This window comes from Perkinsus marinus, assembly GCF_000006405.1.
Source record: "Perkinsus marinus ATCC 50983 genomic scaffold scf_1104296943502, whole genome shotgun sequence".
NCBI classification, from domain to species: domain Eukaryota; phylum Perkinsozoa; order Perkinsida; family Perkinsidae; genus Perkinsus; species Perkinsus marinus.
Window position 1 is genome coordinate 106,138 of NW_003211810.1, and position 21,579 is coordinate 127,716.

At 49.3% G+C, this 21,579-nt stretch overlaps 8 protein-coding genes across 8 annotated transcripts in view; 4 read left to right on the plus strand and 4 right to left on the minus strand.

The window, feature by feature from the left end:
- Positions 1–321, minus strand: part of Pmar_PMAR019534 (hypothetical protein) — a gene marked incomplete at both ends in the record, with an annotated part of 590 nt that extends 269 nt beyond the window's left edge. The window contains 3 exons of the mRNA XM_002781164.1: positions 1–15; positions 98–193; positions 248–321. Of these exons, the coding sequence (XP_002781210.1) occupies positions 1–15; positions 98–193; positions 248–321 (185 nt within the window). The remainder of the gene's footprint in view (positions 16–97; positions 194–247) is intronic.
- A 621-nt stretch (positions 322–942) lies between these two features.
- Pmar_PMAR019535 (hypothetical protein) lies at positions 943–1,524 on the plus strand (the record flags this gene model as incomplete). The annotated part of the gene is made up of 4 exons (XM_002781165.1): positions 943–1,136; positions 1,180–1,225; positions 1,270–1,401; positions 1,462–1,524. 4 exons carry the CDS (start codon positions 943–945, stop codon positions 1,522–1,524), a joined length of 435 nt encoding a protein of 144 aa, XP_002781211.1.
- Positions 1,525–1,873: 349 nt separating this feature from the next.
- On the minus strand, positions 1,874–6,178 carry Pmar_PMAR019536 (hypothetical protein). Its single transcript, XM_002781166.1, has 18 exons — positions 6,004–6,178; positions 5,763–5,930; positions 5,394–5,534; positions 5,207–5,290; positions 5,123–5,152; positions 4,993–5,064; positions 4,905–4,949; positions 4,343–4,417; positions 4,103–4,296; positions 3,941–4,059; positions 3,538–3,735; positions 3,322–3,489; positions 3,083–3,241; positions 2,946–3,026; positions 2,405–2,508; positions 2,203–2,352; positions 2,116–2,150; positions 1,874–2,038 (listed from the first exon to the last, which is right to left on the minus strand). Exons 1-16 carry the CDS (start codon positions 6,160–6,162, stop codon positions 2,299–2,301), a joined length of 1,851 nt encoding a protein of 616 aa, XP_002781212.1. The 5' UTR covers positions 6,163–6,178; the 3' UTR covers positions 1,874–2,038; positions 2,116–2,150; positions 2,203–2,298.
- Positions 6,179–6,379: 201 nt separating this feature from the next.
- Positions 6,380–8,593, minus strand: Pmar_PMAR019537 (zinc finger protein DHHC domain containing protein, putative; the record flags this gene model as incomplete). The annotated part of the gene is made up of 13 exons (XM_002781167.1): positions 6,380–6,442; positions 6,493–6,545; positions 6,695–6,805; positions 6,968–7,046; positions 7,089–7,158; positions 7,205–7,298; positions 7,452–7,599; positions 7,846–7,891; positions 7,940–7,994; positions 8,041–8,116; positions 8,245–8,341; positions 8,386–8,441; positions 8,486–8,593. The coding sequence occupies 13 exons, from the start codon at positions 8,591–8,593 to the stop codon at positions 6,380–6,382; spliced, it is 1,056 nt and encodes a 351-aa protein (XP_002781213.1).
- Positions 8,594–9,401: 808 nt separating this feature from the next.
- Pmar_PMAR019538 (hypothetical protein) lies at positions 9,402–10,370 on the plus strand (the record flags this gene model as incomplete). Its single annotated transcript, XM_002781168.1, has 1 exon — positions 9,402–10,370. The coding sequence occupies one exon, from the start codon at positions 9,402–9,404 to the stop codon at positions 10,368–10,370; it is 969 nt and encodes a 322-aa protein (XP_002781214.1).
- Positions 10,371–10,499: 129 nt separating this feature from the next.
- On the plus strand, positions 10,500–13,243 carry Pmar_PMAR019539 (hypothetical protein; the record flags this gene model as incomplete). Its single annotated transcript, XM_002781169.1, has 6 exons — positions 10,500–10,571; positions 10,851–10,972; positions 11,019–11,152; positions 11,197–11,328; positions 11,372–11,553; positions 13,058–13,243. 6 exons carry the CDS (start codon positions 10,500–10,502, stop codon positions 13,241–13,243), a joined length of 828 nt encoding a protein of 275 aa, XP_002781215.1.
- Positions 13,244–16,309: 3,066 nt separating this feature from the next.
- Pmar_PMAR019540 (hypothetical protein) lies at positions 16,310–16,840 on the minus strand (the record flags this gene model as incomplete). The annotated part of the gene is made up of 3 exons (XM_002781170.1): positions 16,310–16,461; positions 16,506–16,716; positions 16,763–16,840. The coding sequence occupies 3 exons, from the start codon at positions 16,838–16,840 to the stop codon at positions 16,310–16,312; spliced, it is 441 nt and encodes a 146-aa protein (XP_002781216.1).
- Positions 16,841–19,356: 2,516 nt separating this feature from the next.
- On the plus strand, positions 19,357–20,778 carry Pmar_PMAR019541 (conserved hypothetical protein; the record flags this gene model as incomplete). Its single annotated transcript, XM_002781171.1, has 4 exons — positions 19,357–19,539; positions 19,611–19,761; positions 19,809–19,982; positions 20,033–20,778. 4 exons carry the CDS (start codon positions 19,357–19,359, stop codon positions 20,776–20,778), a joined length of 1,254 nt encoding a protein of 417 aa, XP_002781217.1.
- Positions 20,779–21,579: the final 801 nt, after the last annotated feature.

The following is a 21,579-nucleotide window of genomic DNA, read 5'->3' on the forward strand; positions in this document are numbered from 1 at the left end:
TGCAGTAGTAGGCATCTGAAATCCCCGTGCCTCCGCAGATAACACACCTATTCCGCATCAACAGTAAGTGGACCTCAAGGTTGGCAGTATATAGTACCTCCCTTGATAGCTACCATAATTGCACTCATCGCAAATCTTCACCAAAGTTGACGGTCGGACATAGGAATCGCAAATAACACATTTCCCATCGCACCTGACATAAGGAGAACGCCAACGTGAGAAGAGCGGGTGGCTCCGTCCCAAGTACTTTTCACAGAGGCGGCCGATAGCAATGCCAGGCTGCTTCCTGCACATTACGAGATCTGGATGATGCTTAGCCATTACCAACAATAGGAAACCTTCTACCACCAACAAACAATTTTTTCACGCGCCACGAAATAGCCAGCGGTTTTTTTTGTGGAAACAGAATTATACACGTTTGACATGGTAGATTATACGAGTCACAAGTGAAACGTTCATAAACCTTAACCAATCGAACAAATAAACAGAGCCCGAACATATTCAGCGGTCGAGGAAGGTCTCGAGCAATTTGATTGTGTGCGTTGTGGGAGCTGAGGAAATATAAGGACGGGTAAGTGCGCAAGATCTCGAGCTCTCCGCTGCCGTCGCATTCCACAGAAATCCTAGTCTCTCGATTACTAACATGTTCGCCCCTTCTTTTAACCCACCACTGAACTGCGGTAAGTGGGAGCTCGTGATGCCAACGCTAATTACAACAACCCGATAGAACTCAACAGATTATCCCTTCTGAGAGTTCCATTCTTGATTACACTTTCCTCAATACGCCTGCATATTTCACCTTTCAGGTGATTCTAGCGGCAATTCGGCGAACCCCTGGAGACCGATGGCTCGGGCCGTGTATATGCATAGTCCAGCCTTGCCCATCGACGCCCCCAAAACCGTCGATGCGGCTGGTAACGACTCTCCCACAAACCCTTCCTCATGCCCTTTGCAGAATCCCGACGTCACAAGATAGTCGGCTACGACATCCCCTTCGTTATGCTGCACCCAGAGCATCAGCAGTTCGCTACTATCTCCTCTGCTGAAGGGATCGGGACCAGCGAGAGACAACAGACTCTCCCTCAGTCTAACCCAACGCCTCGAGGCAGCATCAGTGCCAGGGGACCTCGCTCGAGGTGAGCTACCCCGTCGGCCCTCCTGTTAACATGTCGTTTTCAGTCTTTTGGGACTCCCTCGCGTATCTCTCGTAGTCGACCCTTACCAGGTGGGCCGCCCTTTATGCTATCATTTCCATCAATACTTTTGCAGGCGTTGACCGACGGAATGCTCACTTCCCGAACTTCGAATTTTCCCAGCGTTCCCGTCACCCCCAAGCTCCCCCAACCATCGCCTCTCTCTACAGCACGTTCGCATCAATTGCCCACTGGTTTTGACTACAAGGTGAGGCCTCATTAGCGAGCAACTGCAGTTGATCGATGTGTGTATCATGTGTGATTTCAGGTGGTTCTCCCCACTCCACGAGGCATCACTGTGGATTTCAATCCCTCTACCAGTGCAGCCTGATTGTCGATGCTGCTCACGCTTGCATCCATTGATGATAGAATATTCCCTTAACGATGTGTCATGATGCATAGACATGGTGCTGTCCCTTGTCACGTCTTGTGTTATACATCGATAAATACGTACTAGCCGTCAATGTGGACCCACATCACTGCACCAAACTCGAGGACCTCAGTATGAAGATGATGGAGACTACTGTACCAGTAGATATCCCTGTCAGGTTGAGTTTGTCACTATATTCAACAACTTCCATTACGATCAACGCCCCTCAAGCACTGAGTGCTCTCAATTAAACCATTTTCAGATCAACGCGATTCCACCCACAATAGAAACAATCAGGCAACTTAGTGAGCTTATCATAGCTACTTCCGAGGGCAAAGCTTGACTCACGGAGTGTATGCACTAAGTTGCACTACGCAGCGGAATAACGATATCGAATTGACTACAACAGCACGCCATCTAGAGGACCTTCAGCAAGCCACTCAGTGAGATCATTGATAACCCGCCCAGTAGAAGCCTAAGGTAAGCACACAAGCAGGTTATTGATTCAGACAACATATAAACTCCGCGTTCCCACCAACTTCCTAGACTCACCTTATTAGACTGATAGACATCAAGGAGCTTACGAGCTGAAGAAGTAGAGCGTTTATTGGAGACGTTGTGAACCCAACCACGCCTTACCAAAATCACGAGTTAATTCTGGTTCTCCTCCAAGACCCTCCACATGAAGCTTAGCAACATCAATTCGTAGATCCTCACTATCGGGCGATGCCAGAGCTACGAGCTGCGCGAGACCCGCGTCGCAAAATCCACCAGCAAGAGCGCGTGCTCCTGAAGAGGAGACAATTTGCACAAACTCCATCTTATAATAGAAAAACCCTACAGACAGAAGGTTAAGACCGCGCAAGCGCATTCCGTTGTTGTCCCCTGAGGGGTCGCTCGAACCATTATGTGTACTACTATTGGCCCTCACATTACGATCGCCAACTGAAACGGGTAGTTGGGCCGATATTCATAATACCATGATGCAATACCATGGATGAAATCATTGGAGTTTCATCCGTTTTACGTAGAATGGTGCGATACTCCACGTGAAAAACACGATATTCGCGAGTGAAATATGAAATGTGCTTTTCATATCACGGGGGGGACCCTATTACTCGAGATGGAGGGGCGAAAGAGCGACTACTATTATTCCACTATTACGAGGAATACCCAAGACTAGTAGTGTTGGAATCTATGTTCGCATTCCTATGTTTCCTTAATCACTCAAGTTAGCATACGAATTCGGGGGGAAGTGTAGAGAAACCAATAGACAATTTTCCCCAGAGTTTTCACATCGTCACCAACACATAAAGTTGATCATGTACATTTCTTCCCATAGTAGAAGCCATAGCGAATCGATGAAAGATTTTTCGACTTACTGCTGCCGGCATTCCAAACAACCCCCTGCTCGTCACACTCTACCTCCAGCCCCTCCTCAGTCATTGCCTTCACAAGATCGTCTGATAGTAACAAGCAATTCCAAAACAAAGTCGACTAGCCAGGACGCGACACTCACCAGCAGTCTCCCTCGCAGGACCATTGCCGACCGCCGAGAATGATGCCACCGGTAACTCCACGTCTCCAACAATATCCTTATCAGACTGCGGTTCGGATGCCGCCCCAGAGGGCCCCACAGGGAGCTCTCGATCGATGCTCACAACTGTGTTAGTAGGCACTAAAGGAGGCAGTTACGACAACACTTCACACACTATAGTGGAACTTGCGCCACAATGAGCACAGCTACTCTCACGTTACCTTCCCGTTGTTGCGGACTTAGTAATGGCTTCGTGTACTCAGCATTGAAATCCACTCCACGACTCTTGTCACTCGAACAAGAGGCACTTCCAATATCGACCTCGCCCTCAACAAGACTACTATCGACGGCAACTGCCGTGAGGGGCCCAGCAGTGGCTTCCTCGACCCCTACAAGACCAGCATTGCTCACCAGGCGACCATACCTCCTAACACTACCCTCCTCGCTAACATGCCACTCCGGCATCCGCTCCCCGTTGAGCCGATTCACATCTCCATTATAGGAGCTTTCACTCCCTGGCAGTTCTCTATGCATAGTCGACTGCGGCAACCCCGAATCCATCACCACCGGCGCTATCGGAGGGGCCCGAGGGAGATTCTCCTCCTCCTCCTCCACTATTCTATCGTGATGTGTATCTAATCACTGAAGGTCCCCAAGCACTGCATCAACGCATAGTGAATATTCAATTAGAAACGACAATCCCAAACACCATGGAGAGGACAGATCCCACCGGAGAATCACAACCAACGAATGCCGAAATGACGCCCATCATCTAAAGTAGGGCAGCAGCTTTCGCGCTTCGGACCACTCGCTCCGTTTAGCTCCTCCTCATCCTCCCACCTCTAGCGCCCATCAATCCCTCATAGCCTTGCTCCTTCACCTCAACAGCAGTACCATACGACAAGTCGTTGCTACTGAGTAAGTCCACCTCACTGCCGACCATAGTAGTACCCCCAGACCTGAACAAGAGTTCACAGCAGAGACATCGCAGGCTTCAACTACATCCCCATATGCGGCACAGTTTTCACAGTGCTCGATGCGCTCAATCGTCTGAGGCGATCCTGGTCAGCCCTCTCCAGCCAACTTAGCCGTTCGCTGATGCTCGTGAGAGCCGAAGTGAGCGTAACATTCTGAGCTTTCACTTGTGATACGTTTTCTGCGAGCTTCTGCAGAGTGCTGTCCAAACTCGCAAAACGCTGCACAGACAATACAGAGTGAACCAACATGGGCGTGTGAGCTCACTGAAGAGATAGCCGCGATCATCTCTTCGTTATTGGTCTTCATATCGTTGTAAGTCGGAGTGTCTCGGACTTGGTTCTGAGAAACCGTGAGATAAATCCATCATGGTGCGAAGCCTTCAAAATAACAATGGAGTTTCACTCGTTTCACGAGAAGTAGCGTTATACTCAGTGAAAAACTCGATATTAGCGGTGATATGCAGTCGTTTGTGAAATATGTTTTTCCACTTCTGTTCTTCATATCACAGGTGAAACTCCAATGAAGTGCCGAGACCATTCATGTCTGATGACAAATTCCCAAGCGGAACTCCACGAAATTTCACCATACACCACGCGATACATCACTACAGCATTTCAAGGTCAATTTAATATTCTACCCGAATTTTCAGTAATTCAACCACTTCTTTTTAAAGAATACCCTTTCTTAATCATTTACCGACTATATTCATACCAACTTATTACCCAAAATTTCAATATAATAGCTAGTTTTTTATACCAGAAATTCGGTTAAAATATTAAATTGACCTGGAAATGCTGTAGTCTCTGTGAACCGTAACCCGTATCACCGCTAGCTGCGTCAAATGTGTCTGTATACTGTCCAACTTGTTACCCTAACAATAACAACATCAACTCAGTTCACCACGGGCATGCTACGTCCTGTTCGAAGCGCTGCAGCACACTGCGAGCACTGCCCTTTGTCTCTGCCAAGTTCTCAACTAAATGCGTCTGAGTGAGCAGCACCGAATCAACAACAACACCAACAACTTCCTCCCGTTCCACCCACCTCAGTATCCCTGCAATATCTTGTCACACCCTAAGAGGAAACAGCTACAGTCTGACCAAGCCACAGAGTCCACAGCCAACTCACGTCAAGCTTCGACAGGCATTTGCCGATGTCATGTTGGAGCTCAGCACTATACGTCATATTCTCTATCACACGCCCTTCCGTTTTCTGAGGAATTGACGATATCACTCCAGCCAACGTGGGAGCAGCAATATCCGAGTCGTATCATAAAATGGACCCCACAAGGTGATTAAGGGGCGCCTTCACTTACATGGATGCCGACTTCAAGAGCATTGAGCATCTGTGTCAAGCACTGCATTAGAGCTGCCGTACATTCCTCATTGTGAACATGAACATTGGATGTCTGCTCGAAGATGTAACGGAGTAGGTCTCGTCTTAATGACTCATCTATCTACCAACATCAACAGTGTGTATGACGACGTATAAGGAATCCACCACAAGAGCCCTCTTGCGTAGCTCAACGAGTCCTACAATCGTCACAATGGTGAGCATTTCTCAAGCGTCAACTGGTGAATTAGAGCTCCTCTCGTAAGCACGAGATAGTCGAACAGTCCCGTAGAGATTAGCGTGTAATCGAGTCGATGCTTATTGTCCTCGCTAGAGTATCTACCTCATCTACCTCTTGTTGTCTCGGTCGGTAATCCCTCGATGCGGCCAGGTCTCTGTCAGGAGCCTGCTGGCTGTACTGCACGCGCATGCCCTGCGCTGGATACGGCTGCCGTTGAGGAGGAGGGACGGGCGCTCTCATATAGTCACCGTGGGCTGGCATGTCATCCGCATGGGGTATCTACAGCAAAGAAAAACACAATCAGTGAACCTAACTCATATCCAGTACGCTCAACCTAAAGATTCCCACTCACCTGTGGTGGTGGAGGCGGCCCACCCATCGCACCGACCCCACGAGGGGGCGACTCCGGGGCCGCTGCCGATGAAGATACCGGCGGAGGCATCTGACGATCGGAGACGTAGCTATAGTCTAAACCTCCTCGACCTAACGGCATGACCTGTTGTGGGGCCATACAAAAGCACTGAGCTGTCAGATATACAGTCTGGCACTCCCGAGTAGCAGTAGTAGTACACCTACTGTCATTCTACACCTTGTCCGATAAGAGCTACGTCCATTCATGGACACTCAACACAACACGAAGGTAATTTAGTGACAACCATGGGCGGCTACAAGAGCCTTGGGATAACACCAGCCACAAGCAAGGCATGTGAGCATTCGGACTAAGGCCCTCACAGTAGCGGCTCGCTCGACTCCGGGGCACGCTGTTCATCCTCCTCCATGTATTTGGCCACCTACAGTAACCACACCTGAGCATGTCGACAGCAACAGTTCCCCTCCCTACCCGTTTGGTGTCGGCACTACGATCCTCGAGAGTAGACCGAGACGAACCCTCTCCTGAAACCAGATCCTTACGCCAAACGCACATGAGAACTCATACGCTCGTGAGAATACTTCAGCTGAAGCTAGTCGATGATTTTCCGAGTATGATGAATCTCTATATTTCATTAATCATAGCTTTGATTTCCCTAATGGTTAACAACTACCTTTTCCATCACTCCCTATACGATGCTTGTCATAGCTGCTAGTCACAGACACCTTCCGACTCCCCTCACTGTTGTTGCTGGTGAAAGTCATCCCATCGCCTCTACCATATGCTGAATCATAACAGCATATTCCAAAATCACATCGGCTACTACTACTACTACTACTACTACTACTACTACTACTACCACTACCACTACTACTACTACCACTACTACTACTCCTACTACTACTACTACTACTACTACTACTACTACTCCTACTACTACTACTACCTATAGGCAAAAGCCAAAAGAAAGGATTCGGCCCAACTACTGCTATGAAGTCGCCGTAGCATCCACGATGATACATAGACTGACAACGAAGATCTATAAAGTTCCAAGTGGCTGCGCCCACCCCAGTATAGTCTTGTTTCTTGCTAGACTTCTCGCAGTACTCTATAGTGGTCATCGCCTTGAACGCCAACCTACACGATAGGACTGCAAGAGATAGAGCAAGGCAGGAGTTACTACCATATGTGGAAAGCAAAGAACACTGTCAACAGTAACCCGAAGAGAGATGAGAGGACCATGCCAAATACCAGTAGGAAGACTCGTCCTAAAGGCTCTTCTTCCTCGACCGCATAACGCGTCTGACAAAGACCTCAGTAGTTACATGACAGCCACGATGCTAGTTGATTCCAATGGAGTAATATTATCAAACAGCCTTCCAATAAAGGAGCAGTCGGGTAGATTCGAACCATGGTGACGCTAGACAGACCAATTCCCAATCTCACCGATTCGATCATAGTGATCCACACAAAGTGAGCCGTGAGTGTTGCATAGAAGAGCAGTAGGAAAAAGTACTTGTGGTTACGGAAGCCAACACAATTGTATATCCATGGGCAGTGATGGTCCATCTTCAACACCTGACCATCCATCTCATCATCACCAACCTTACGATAACCAGGAGCAAGAAAAGATGAGAGCAACCAAGATGATCCCAATAAATATCAGTAGAGATCATTATTTATTGATAACTCTGCTGAGATGGACGCACGCGTAGAATTCATGCCGTGAATTTTCGGTGAAATTGTCCGAAAATTTTGGAGTGGGAAGTAGAGAGGGAATCTTATTGCTCGCGGTAATCCTGCTCGTAGCGTGAGAAAACTTACACATCTCTTGCAGACTCGGCAATGATGACATCTGTCGGGTTTGAACCTGCGACCACTCGCATGAAAAACAAGCCGCTCGACGACTACACCTCACTTCCCACACCATTTACAGTGTCTCCTCTCCCCACTCCGCTTCTTCTCTTGTGCATCTGACAGTCATCACTTTCCAAACGAATGAAGCATCACTGGTCTCACCCAGTCCGGAAAGATCAGCTCCAACAGGCTCGTCTTCTCCTCCTCCATTATACAACCACTTTTCAGTGTTTGGTATCTACCAATAGCCGTCAAAATGACTCAACAGAAATCAATGCTTCATCGATACGATTGCGACACGGGGTCAAAGACACGGGGTCAAGCGGAGGCATCAGAATCGATCGTATCCAGCATAAATTTTCTCACCTCCCCAGGACTAGTAACAACACATAGAGTGTAGCACACAAGTAGCATGGCGAAGAGGGCGTTGAATATGACCAGCTCAATCCATCCTCGTTGGGCCCTAACAATAACCAGTAAGAAGGGGATAGGTTCATCTCCTCTTACATTTCACGACGTACAGCTGTCGGTCTGTCGAACTGCAGCAGCGGCAAGATATGGACCTGAGATGTCATGGACCTCTCGTGCTTAGTTATTCATAACGTACAAAGTTGTATATGGCCCATAGAGCGAAGATGATAGTACACACGAAGAGCACTGGCAGGAAACGCGCAGGCTCCTTGTCAGGGAAGGAGTTGGTAGGGCTATAAGGCATGTAGAAGTGAAGACATTGTTGGCTGAAGTGGCAGTGTAGTGGGGACTTGTTTGGCCGACTTAGGAGCGTTCGAGTCCATTTCGCTCATCAAGTTCCAGCAAAATTGAGAAAGTCAGCATAGCAGTACGTGCCTCTTTTGGGAATCTTCTTGAGAGTGCGGACGTACGTGTGCGGCGAAACCACATCCGGTACGTTGCTATAAGACTTATACTAGCAGGTAGCCAGTTACTTATAGTATAAGTAACTGGCTACCTGTCAGCGTTGACTGAGTGTAGGTTGTACGTATCCATCAGAAAAGATATTGTGGAGAGGTATCGACGTTGCAACGCGCAAGGCTTCGATCAGGAGGTCAACAACCGCACTCGGAATAAGCGCTGTAAAAAGCGCACGCCCGACAATGAGCAAGTAACGTTTAGACTCTTTGCCGCAGCACGAGTAGCTTGAAGGTGCACATGAACGAGTTCCCATCATCACCAGACTTCTCTACTCTAGGTGCGTCTGCCACTCATAAAGGTCTACCATGTCGTAGCGGTGTAAAGTGCCTCGAGTGTTCGTCAGGTCGCAGTATAGAATCTAGACCCTAGACTTCCTATGATGGCCTTTTAGGTTGATGGAATTGTTATCACCGAATCGTTATCTAGGGAGAGGTTTGCATTGCGTCGGGTTTGGCCGCTAGGTTAGTCTTACTCCTTGCTGGAGCTTGTCACTCGTATAGTTACACTCCCGTTGAGACGTACCCGATCATGACTCATGGTTGCTGCTATCTAGATGTCGATAGTGTGGTCCTTTTACATGTAACGATTGTGTAATGCCGTCTCATTTCATACTTCAGCCGCTGCCTCCGCCGCCTCTACCAATAACCCGCCCATCATCGCCCCTTCGGAAGCTCGTAGGTCCACCTGAAGATGCTCCTCGCTATTTGGTATCAAGCTTGGTTGCAACCCCTGGTGCTGTTGATGCTGATAAGAGTATGGTTCTACGTCGTGTTGCTGGTGATGGTCAATGCTTCTATCGCGCCCTCCTGCTCGGCTACTACGAACCGCTAGTGTGGGCCCACAACGACCATGCCTACCACTGCCTGTCTCGTGTACTGGTTGAGGAGTTGTTGGCTTCCCCTGATGTTACTGATGGTGAAAAGTCCCTAGAAGCATACAGGTGTATGGTGGCGGACCCTCAATGGGACAAGGTGCTCATTTCGAAGTGCCGTGCTTCTATCGCACGGGCGGTTATGAGTTGCAGCAAAACTGTCGAAGCTGAGGCAATACTAGCTGCTGTTGGCTCAGTTGATGTGCACTCAGCTGTCCGCGATTTGGTGCTCAACACACGGGCTGACGCTGAGGCTTGGATTCTCGGTTACGCTGCTCGAGCATTCGGAGTGAACATAGCAGTCTGTGCTCCTGGATGCGCTGCAATGGATATGGCTGTTCACAAGTGTGGTGAAGATGATGCTAGGGTGGTTACCCTACTCTATACGGCTCCTGCTACGGAAGGTGGTTGTGGTCACTACGACGTTCTCTATGATAGAGCGGAGACGACTGCCGTTGCTGCCGCTGACTTTCTTTTCCCGGGAAAGTGCAGTCGATGCCGATCGAGTAAACTCCTGCCTCAGCGGTTGCTATCGTGGCCTTGCGGGCATTGGCTCTGTCGTGAGTGCGTCTTGAAGGACGTCTACGATTGGTCGTGTGTACCGTGTAGACGCAGCAGAGTGCTGTGGCATAGACGTATCCTCAGCGGCCAGGAGGAGTACGGCGCCCGACTAGCTAGTAAACGCATATAGGTTAGGAATGAGCGTTTGATCTTTCATGCCTGATTCTGAAGTTTAAATGTAACATTTTGACCTAGTGTTGTCACCTAGGTCCCTACATTGTTGTTTGTCAGCAGTTGCATCGGTTCCATCTAGTTACCAATGGTACGCGTTCTCGCAAGTGTGGTTGCGCTTTCCATATTGTGCGGCATTCAAGGGGCTCCTGCTGCCAAGGTGAGTTGGGCTCATTCTTAGGGTGTTGCTCTTACTACTTGTATCGACTCATCATATTGTTACGTAGGCTGCGGCTAGTACTCCTCGTCCGAACATAGTTGAGCCCCATACTACTCCTACTGTTGTTGCTCTTACTACTACGCCAGCAGTAGAGTCCACTACGAATGCTGTTCCCACCACAGCGTCTGTTGTGTCTGCTTCTGCCCCAACTAGGAGGGTTGAGATCAGCGTTGCGCCCCCCGCACTACGATAGAGGTCTCCAGTGGCGCCGGTGTTCAGGCTGCTGTCAAGGAGGCCACGCGTTCGACATCTGCTTCTGCTGTTACCGATGATCTCATAACCTTCGAAGGTGCGAAGAATGTCGTCTATCAGACGGCTTTTTACTGGGTTGATCTGGCTAAGTGAGATGTGACTCGAGCGAAGCCTTTCCTCTCAGGGCGTAGTCAGGTTCTATCGGGACATTGTGGTAGCTATGTTGTCGAAGTCTATGCAGGGTAAGTATAACCAAGTCGTTCGTGACGGCAACAAGTATTACTCCCAAGCGAAGGATGTTTACTATGCTGAAGTTGCGCCCAAGATTGGTAAGTATATCGTAAGTGTTGTTGGTCGTATGAGCACGTCTAAGATCCTATCATCGATGCGGCCACAACTGGTGCTACGGAGGTATATAGTTTTGTCAATGAGAAGCAGAAGGCTCTCACTGCTCCTAGTCTCAAGAAGATGCATGCCGCCTATCCTGCTACTAGAGGGATCGCTGGTGGGTTGTCATCCTCTTCTTTTTCTAATGTGTCCACGTGTAGGTCCTGAGCTCACCGACAGAGCGGTGTTCATCATATTGAGCATGGCTTTGTTCCGCTGGGCTGTTCGTGTCCTCAAGGCTCTTTTGTTGTGCGTGGGGTTCATGTTTTGCTCTAAACGCGCGAAGAGCGTTCCATCTGGCGAGTCAGGTTCGACTGAGGAGGCCAAAGCTCAGCACGGAAAAGTGAGTCGATTGGCTGCTGAACTGGTTGGACAGTGCCTGAGATGGATTTTGCATGATGTGCTGAGCGTAAATCGAGTGACCTCTGTCGTTGCGTGATCGCCTAGTGGGCATTATTGGGTCCCCAACAACTAGAGGGAATCAATGTTTTTGTCGGTTAGGATTCCTCCGCACCAACCAAGAATTTCAAAGGTAAAGAGCAAAACTGAACATGTCTGTGTTTGAGAAATCACAACACTAAGAGCACTGCAAACTCCTCCGCTACGTCCTCACACACCGATGGATATCCCTGCTTAGTTGGCGATCTCTATCAGTGCTCGCACTGTTGGTGATGCAGTTGTTCATTGTTGGTCTAGTGGTACATTCTCATAGAATCTCGTTAGATATATTCAGATGCCGAGTACGGTGTTGTAAATTCCGGTCGTACGTGATCACGTATAGGTTGTCGCAGGTGCGCGGCGTGCTGCTGAAAATGGTGCAAAGTATCTTTGGTGAAGTGTTTATTAGGGAGCAGTTGAGGTAATTTGAGGCTGAGGAGAATGCCTATACGCCTGGACAAGCCAGAGAAGCGTATGCGGTATGATCCGTTGGAAGCTCTTATACGTGAAGTAGATCGTACTCTAGTAGCACTTGGCGAGTAGGCCTTAAAGGAAGTGTAATCTCTTTTTATGCATTGCTTGTCGTAGTCCCCCACCAATGAAGGGAATTCGCAAGGACGGTGTGAGACTGGAGCCAACAACGAGCTTTCCGGCATTAAACTCTGCTCTGTCGTCTGCGGGTGTGACGAGGGTGACGGGAGGCGGAAGTGTATGCTTGAGGTTTGCATGCAGTGTTGAACATTCGTCACCCGCACAGATTGCCGCTGTAGTACAGCTCCTATCAAGTGCCTTGCAGGAAGGTCGTCGGCACTGCATAATAGTCGGGAGAATGGCTCGGATGTTGCCGATTATTACTGCCCTTCACGAACAAGGTACATCTACGTGTTCGGTATCGCAACAATGGTTTAGCATTCTATTATGTGGCTTCTTACAGACATACCATTGAAAGATCTCCATCGATTAAGTCTCTATGAGATGAAAACAGTTGATGATCTTTTCGGATTCCTCTATATGGCTACTCGAGAATCGTGGCTTTCAGAGCACACTGGCTCATTGGTGAGTCTAACGGTTATTTATTGGAGTTTCACCCGTGATATGAAAAACACTAGTGAATAGCGTATTTCACGACTACTGCATACTGCAAATATCGCGTTTTTCATCGAGTATTACGCCGCTTCACGTAAAACAGGTGAAACTCAATTGATTCCGATTTCAAGAACTCATCCTCGCGGATGCCATACTGTTATCTCTTGAAGCTGTTCAATCAGATAATATTCGAATCGTTGGCATCCATATTGTCCCCGCTGGAGTTCTCGACCTGCAAATCAACTAGACGGCTCGTCGATGTCGTCTACCGGCATGTATATGTCTAGTGCTCTCCGACTTGATCATCAGTGAGTTGCTAGTAGGTTGATATCATGTCCACTCAGATTTCTATCATCGAAGCTGGTACTGCTGGATCCACCGTGATCGTTCGAGAGCGACAAGTGCCAGAGAGGTCGAAGTTCTCGGTGACTGGACCGACCAAGGAGGTGGGCTCGTCCGATTATCCTGGTGCGCGCTGTCTGATGTCCGCGGAGAATCTTGTCAAGTGAGTTCATTGGCAGGTTCACCTTGACGTGCCTCTCTGAATCATGTTTCACTCTGCCGTGATCGTGTTCTGTTTTCGTGTGTGGATCTTCGGAAACTACCGACGAGCTTAGAATTTGCTCCGGAGAGCATCGTCAATCAATTCACGATTGGTGAAAGACTACGTCGGAATTGCGATCTTGTTTTGTGTATTGAACTGGACTGTTTACTTCTGACTGGTTCGTATCAACTGACCAACGTCACGACTTTCCATCCATTTTATAACAACACGACGAATGCAGGAGTCTGAATGAGTATTCTTAATCAATGTTGGAGATCAACAATATTTTGGTGAAAAAACTCCAATGACAGAGCAGCGGAAAGCATGCTGAGTTGATGGTTGATTGAAGTAGGCACTGCATGCCATGTTCAAGGTCTTTAGTGTGAGAGCCACGCTCCCTGATATTCTCCCCATTCAACGACCCACACACACATACTATGCGGTCTCCTCATACGATCCATAGCGCTTTGATCCATGTGGCCGCGCCGGAAGGCCAGCTGTAGCTCCCTCATCGCCGACGTGAGATCTCTCATAACCAGGATGTAGAATTCCGTGCTGAAGCCAGGCACCACACAAGCGAATCTATCTTCCTCAGAGTACAGCGACATCAGGTGTTGGATCTTGTTCAGCTTACCATCATACAGACTCAGAGATAGTCCTGGGTCATCGTAATAGTCCATAGATATGCAGAATAGATCTGACCCGAGCTTCCACATCTGTTTAATAGACCTGCCACTGTCGTCAGTATCATTTCTCTCAAGACCAGTCAGTAACGTGGGTGGCTCCGCAGCCTCCACGACTCCACCACTCCTTGTGACCCTGTGATTATACACCTCGAGGGAGCCTTCATTCGTGGCGACCCACACTCGAACCTGCTCTGCCCAGGAACCTTTACAAGTAACCCCGAGAGCACGCCTCCAAGTTCGGGTCGGAGATTCAAGGGTCCATAAGGACTGTGCCTTCCTCTGAGGAGCGCGACCTTGAATGTCCACGTAGTAGAGTGTGAGTTTGTCGTCGTGTAAGAGGGTAACCAGGAAGATACCATTCTCAGACAAACATAACTCGACCATGGTTAACGCCACTAATAGTCGATCTGAGCTTACTGTCAATATCGTTCAGAGGAATAACGGTGAGGATTGTCGAGGATTGATGAACCTCAAGGCCTATCAGCTTGTCTTCATTGTGGTCGTAGCAGAAGGAACACTTCCGATCCAAGAGGCAATCCAAATCGAGACCTTCGCCCCCATCCCCACCGGATAGAGGCAAGAGCAACACCGACTCATCTTCGTCAGCCTCATCCTTAGTAACTCCAACCATTGAGCATCCTCGAAAGAAGCAGAACTGTAAGGGTCCGAGCAGGAGTCCGACCGGGAATACTCCTTGTCGCTCAGCCCAATAATACGTGCGACGCCCGAAGCTCATTATCTCGCTCCGGAGTGATCCCTCAGGGTCCGAATCTTTCATGAGCCTGTCGAGAAGGGCGAAATCAAGCGCCACGGTGTGGCGTTTCAGGTTCTCAAGAAACGACATACGGATGCAACTGACTAAAACGATCCTCATTGGGATACACTGGAGTTGCTAAAGCCCTACAAGTTGCGAGTAACTGCCGTCGGGTATCCCTGATATTTATATTCAGAGTATCACACGTAACATGAATAGCTAAGAACCGATTTTTGACCACAACTGTAGTCAAAATGGTCCGCATGCGTGCGCGATCACTGGGGTTCGCGGTTTAATTGGGCCCCTTGGGAAATCCGAGATGTACCCACCATCCGCACTCCTTCCAGTTGGTTGGAAACTAGTGCTCCAGGGACTAGGGCTGAAGCACTACTCAAGGCAGAGAGCTGCCTGTCCGCACTTATGATGTATAATGTTCTACTTGGTAAGTAGAATTCATGCAGTAAAATGTTCTCCTTACAATGAGTCGGTAACGTCATTTGTAGCGTCCCATTTCAAGAGGTTGAGTTGGGGCTGCCTCGCGGGGACTCTAGACTTCTTGTTCCCAGCTCTCCCGTGTGGCCCACAGACGGTGATTTTCGAGTCACCCTCGGTGTTCATCTGATTTTACTCAATATTCCTCTCAGCTTTCTGGAAACCTCAGACGATTAGATGATGTTGCACCATTCCGTTTGGCGGCTCTGTTACGTCGCATTTGGTGACCTTGCATCCAGTTTGGCCTCTCTGAGATTGGGTTGTGTTTGGAAGCGATTCCAACTTGGAGAACGCAGGAACAGACTCGAACGAACTCCTTCATTCAGCATGCTGTTCGGAGAGGTGTAACTAATCAATTGAACTCTGCATAGACCGAATCCGTTCGGGGGAGTCATCACGGATGATTGATTCGGCATTCAAAATCAGCAACTTGAACCGAATATGCTGAGCAGGATGAGTAGTCACTCCCGTCAGCAAGGATATCTTCTAGCTAGTAGAGATCGTACGAAGAGAGTCGATTGTCGGTGACTTGCCACATGGCATTCACCACGTGGGAATGACATCATTGGGCCGACCACACCACATAGGCACGGCGCGCTGCAGACTCTCGCCATATCAAGGCTCGCGGAAAAATGAAGGATGAACTTCATCATCGTTCCTGTAGCAGAATTTGTTCGGACGAGGATAAATGTGTTGACCTTAACGCTCGCATCCAGAGAACTCACATCGTCCTCTCCAGACTCGCAAGAGAAGGCCTTCATCATGAGGTGAACCGCAGACTAATCTCCCACCCGAGCTCACAATCATATCAGCATTGTAACCTGACATGTTGCAGTGGCATGCTGTTGTTCAGTATGTGTTGCAGTAGCATGCTGGCATAGTATCGCTGTGGCAAGGCCCTCCAACCTCCTGTGAACAGGAAGGCTCGTTGTTCGTTGCTACTAACAATCTGGTGTGCCCTCGCTCAAGATGGCAGGAGTTATTACCTACAGCGTGCGGGCGAATCCTTCCCTGTGAGCGAACGCAACGAGGGCAACACAAATGATGTTAGAATCTTGAAAGTCATGCCAGTGAGGAGATCAGTCAGAGTGACACATGATTAGAATAAATCAGAAAGCTTCCTCTTGAGTGGGGTCTCGGGGACGTCACGTGACCCCCACATGGGCGATAGGAAGGGTAGTCCACAGGAGTCGTCATAGAGCTTATCCACGGGCTCTGCCGGTAGGAGCAGCTTCAAAGGGGATAACTCACCTGAAGCATCGCTCGCAAAGGAAGCCTTCTGCTCCAGAGGTCACATTGTGGGGTCTCGGCAGGCATAGGGCTGACGAAGTCGTTCGCCTCTCCATGGGGATGGTCATTGTCAGTCGCCTCCCTCGTTGGTGATTGAGCAGCTGCAGTGCTATTGGCTTGACGATAGTGTCCAAGCATGGTAGCGCGGATCATCTCAGCCACGTGAGCCTGCTGCTCAGCACGGCGTATAAGGAACTCCACTGCATCTCGTAGGGCCTGACAGTTGAGAGAATAGACCTTCATATTCGCACTAGTGTGGTACCTGGCATTCCTGGGCATCCTTGGGATCGGCCAGTCCCCTATTGGCTGAAGGAGACAACGAGCTACCGCTCGAATCCATATGGAAATCCAACAGGGCTAAGGTGACGTCAATGACGCAAGTCAGGCAATTTTGTGGCGAGTGACGCTGGACGCCCAGGCGTTACTCATAGCCCGAAGTCGGCTTCCCTGCATGGTCATGCAGGGAAGCTATGGTTCTATGGTGCTAATGTTATGCATGTTCATGATCTTAATGCGGAAGGTCTTCTCTATGACAGGCTCCAGTGTAATTCTAGTGGGAATTACTTCTACTGCGCTGCCTTACAACAAGGTTTCCCTATCTCCTCAGCCGCGTACTGAGCGTAAATAAGCAGATACGTCACTGCCCTCCCTGTGTCGATGGTGAACAAGTTGAAGGCCTTCAGGACCCTATTCTACGGAAGAAGAGTTTGATTGACGAGTGTATGGGGACAACAGTCCAAGCCCGACTCCCATGTACTATTTGGAAGGATAGCAGCTCAGGGAAGCGCGAGGATGTTATTGACCTAGTTGGGTTACAAGAGGGCTCACACGTGTCTGCATATTCGACTTTGTTAGGAAATCGATAATTATGTAGTTGTTATCGGCATAGGTGGGAGAAGCACATTTCAGCAACATGGTAACAGCCCTATAAGCTGTAGCTGCTATCCTATAGCAGGAAGTGAGCGTTCCTGAGCAGTATAAGCTGTTGCTGCTCAAATATGCGGGAATACTTGTTTCGGTTACGTTGGTTGATTACGACTAGCATGCAGCTGATGCATTTCAGCAAAAAATACATTTCCGTCAACCGTGCGAGAATACATTGTCGTTGATCTAAAATGAAGAAATAGAGCAATACATTGTAAGCATCTCACAGTATTGTAGACCGATATGGCATGTGTTTGTACGACGTATCTTTAGCAATGTCTTCGAATGTGATTGTTTTGTTGCTGGGGAATGGACCTGGGTGTGAGAAGGGAGGCTTCAGGACCAATCTCGACGTATTTCACGAGATTGGAGTCATGCTGCCGCCTCTGAAGTCGGTAGTGGCTGATATGGTCATGCAATGCAAGAACAGTAATAATGGCGAGTTGGTGAACAACGTTGGTATATCTTGTCGCGAGTGAACCTCCCTATGCCATTTGGAGGCTCAGCTTCATTTCTGAGTGAATTGATTGGAATAATAACGGACGAAGGAGGGTTAGGATTAATAGAGAAAATGTCCTCCCCCGCAAACACGTCGCCTGTGGGACCTAGTAATTTTGTCGGTTACAAGTAAGCCTATCACGGGGGGTGATTGACACGCATTGACGCATCTGACGAAGCTTGTGGACTCAAAGCCAGGTGGTTACGAGTTCATAAGATCTATAACAGAGTCCGCTGAGCGAGCTGGTGTTAACTTAACACTGTGTGGTGCTTTGCTGAGGTATCCCTTCTGACTGACGACTGCCCGGCGGAGTTGGGATGCATGATGGAAAATTGTTGATGTGCGTGCCTTGGTCCGAGTTGGGCATACTGCAATGCGACGCATATAGGATCTCAAGCGTTCATGCGAAGTGGGAAGGGACAGGTTGATGAAATTCTTGTTGATTCTACGCGATTTGCTCACGGTGTGGTACTAGAAATACAGAAATCCAGCAAGCATGTCGAGGTTCTTGGTATCATCCTCTCGTCCTACTTCCCTACTGTTCCGCCGTTTTCGAGCTTGATATTACGGATGGGAGTATACCTACTCCACTGATGTTGTAGGTATATTTCGTCTTTGCTGCACACAGCGTTACGGAGATCCTCAAACCGTCTTCACAGGGACAAGTTCGATGCTGTATCATCAAGAGATTTGTGAGCTGCTCTCCGCTCTTGCTGAGTTCCTCTCGGATTTGCTGTTCCCGTATGTATCGGCTAGTCCACGCAATGGGTGAGTGGTCCGTGTGGGGGGGGCCTCCTTGTTGGCAAGATCCAGCTGTAGTGATGCCGGCTCTGCTAGAAACACCCTGGGTGTGGAGATTGAATCTGAGGATACAATGAGTGGGGAAGTATGCGCATCTGCTATGTGTTCTCATCCTTCATGTCTCGTCGGCACAGCGTGCTGCATAGGGTTAGTGATAATGATGGTGAATTGTGTGATATCTAAAATGGAAACTAACACAGAGGCTTTTCAAGGTGGGTTCTGGCGAAACCGTCTTGAAGACGTCAGTAGCTACTGACCCTAGTTGCTATGAAAGACGCCCTAGACGGTGTCTTTCATGCGGTGCGTTACATCGGTAGAGGGAATCCGCTCGGTTCTGGATACTCCCGAGACCAAGGGTCTGCTTGCCCTCGAGGAAGTCTATAGCTGTGAGTGCTAGTGCTTCTGCATGCTGTCTCTGAATCACAAGCCGTTATTCAAGGATGAGAGCGTGGCCGCCAACGCAACGATATCATAGTATGGCAGGCCGCTTCACCCAGATGTGTCACTAACGAGGCTATGTATCTTTGAATTGCATGCTTGCTGTTGTTTCCCCACTGACTCACTTCACTGTCTGAGTTACTTTCCTCTCGGTTCATCATCGACATGAGTGTTCCTCAGTTGTGGATCCGTAGATGCTCCCCTTGACGTTCCTCCTCTCGAGCATCACCCTCGCCCAGCTCTCAGCAGCTGATGGTAGTCGTGACGCCCGGTACATGCTGTGCACAGCGGAGTGCCGATTCGAATGCCAGCCTCCTGTGTATGGACTCATACAGCATGGCAGCGTCGATCCTCGGGATCTTGTCAAGCATGCTGGTGTGAGTGATCAAGCCAATACATACTGCTATTCTTAGGGCATCATTTACTCACTGTTTTAGATGACTTTCAGGTTATCAGTACGGTGCGGTCGGAGCCAGGTGTTTATGCGTCTCCGAATTTCTACGACAGACTTTATCTCGCATTCGAGGCAGCCTTGACCGACCTCACCAGGGGAGATCAATCCCGCCAAGCGGATGCTGATACGGCGGTCGACGCGTCTGGTGAGTTTTTCCCTTGGTTGGCGCTGATGTTCATAGCAACGGCTTAGGCTTTTCACTGGCAACTCCACAGCAGGAGTTGGGCAAAGTGCTCCGACTTACTGGTTGGAGCTGTGAAGATAACTGTGATTATGAATGCATGCATATCAATCATAAACTCCGGGTTGAGAACGGCGAGCCTATTGTAAAGTATGGTGGTAAATGGGCCTTCACTCGAGTCCTCGGTAGGTCTACTGCTGCCCGCCCCGACCCGATGTGGTCTGCCCTTTATCAGGTATGCAGGAGCTCATGTCGGTGGTGTCATCCCTCCTTAATGCCCTTCCTCATGTCATATTTCTGTACCAGTGTTACGGGTCGAAGGCAGTCCCTATAGGAAAGTATCGTTTTGGTAGAGTATGGACACTGTATGCGTGTATCGGCATAATTGTATGGATCGCCAGTGCAACCTTCCACACGCGTGACTGGCCTGCCACTGAGGCCTTCGACTACATGTCAGCCCTCATGGGAGTATCAACGGCGTTGGTCACAGGTCTCGTCTACAACTTTGCCGGCGCAAAGGGGGATAAGGAGCTTCGGGCGTGGCTTCCTGCAATACCGGTGTACTTGTTCATTATAGCGCATCAGTACTACATGCTCTTTGTCGACTTCAACTATGGTTGGAACATGAAAGTCGCTTGTGCGGTTGGTGCTGTGATGGTCATCAGTTGGTGTTACTGGGCCTTCACTCACAGACGTCGGGGGAAGCACGTGAGGTGGATCTACGTTGCGACCCTTGGTATTGCTCCCTTGCTGTACGCTTTCGAACTCAACGACTTCCCGCCCTACTTTCTGCTACTGGATGCGCATGCGTGCTGGCATTTCACGACGATACCCCTCCAATTCGTATGGTACCACTTTGTTGAAGCCGACCTGAAGTGGGAAATGCACCACAGAGTATCCTCAAAAGACGAGATCGATACGGAAATGGCCAAGTTGGAAGCCGGCGAAGAGCATACGGCTTTGGCCCGGCGACGAGTTTGAAGTTTCCCCTATGGTTTGACAAAGTTACTCAGCTGCACTATGGAATCGATCCCATTGTATTATTACTTGTTCAGTTCCTAACTTTTGCACAATGTCTTGGTGTATCTTCGTTGTCAATTAGAGGATAGTGATATGGGATAGTTCTTCAACCGCCTCACTCTCGAGTGCGCCGCTGTCTCCCCCTCAGTGGCGGCTTCGTTGGGACCTCTGTCGGGTCTCAGCATCGCAGCAGCCCTCCTGGTCTCGATAGGTGTGATCATTGACCAACGACGCGTCGATAGGCTCTGATGTATGCCATCAGGAAGCTATTGAGTGAGGATGCTTATCGGCCAAGGTGACTTGTCCTCAGTCTGTCCTTTCAGACCCTCTTCCTAAGAAGTGGATGTTCTCGCTCGCACTGCTCCTGCCAACGCTCCCTGGTATACGCTGGGAACGCCCTTGCCAAGTCATTGTCGTTCGTATGCTAGGCCTCTCCCTCCCCTGTGATACCCCGATCGACTCCTTCCCAGAATGTGATGGCCGCCTTGATGTGTACGTTGAGGCATCTAGTCCCAGCAACTTGCGAGGGCTGACGTCCAAGACCGCTTTGGTATTTCAACTTTCCGTTTCTCTGTCAGTTACTTCGCCACATGCAACGTCGTCTCCACCAGAGCTGCCCTGATGGAACGCGATGGCGATTCTAATTCTGTGGTCGCCGTGGACTGCAAGTTTAGTGCCACAGGAAATAGTGCCATCCACAGCATAGTGGCTGCCCACCAGATATTCGCCAACTCTCCTGAAGGTCCAACAGCTGATCGAAGA

Coding starts and splice junctions, on each gene's coding strand:
- Pmar_PMAR019536 (XM_002781166.1), bottom strand. CDS start 6,162: ATGGCCCCACAACAGGTCATGCCGTTAGGTCGAGGAGGTTTAGACTAT. Junction 5,931..6,003: donor GGCCGCCTCCACCACCACAG/GTGAGTGGGAAT, acceptor TCTTTGCTGTAG/ATACCCCATGCGGATGACAT. Junction 4,950..4,992: donor TGCAGCGCTTCGAACAGGAC/GTAGCATGCCCG, acceptor TGTTATTGTTAG/GGTAACAAGTTGGACAGTAT.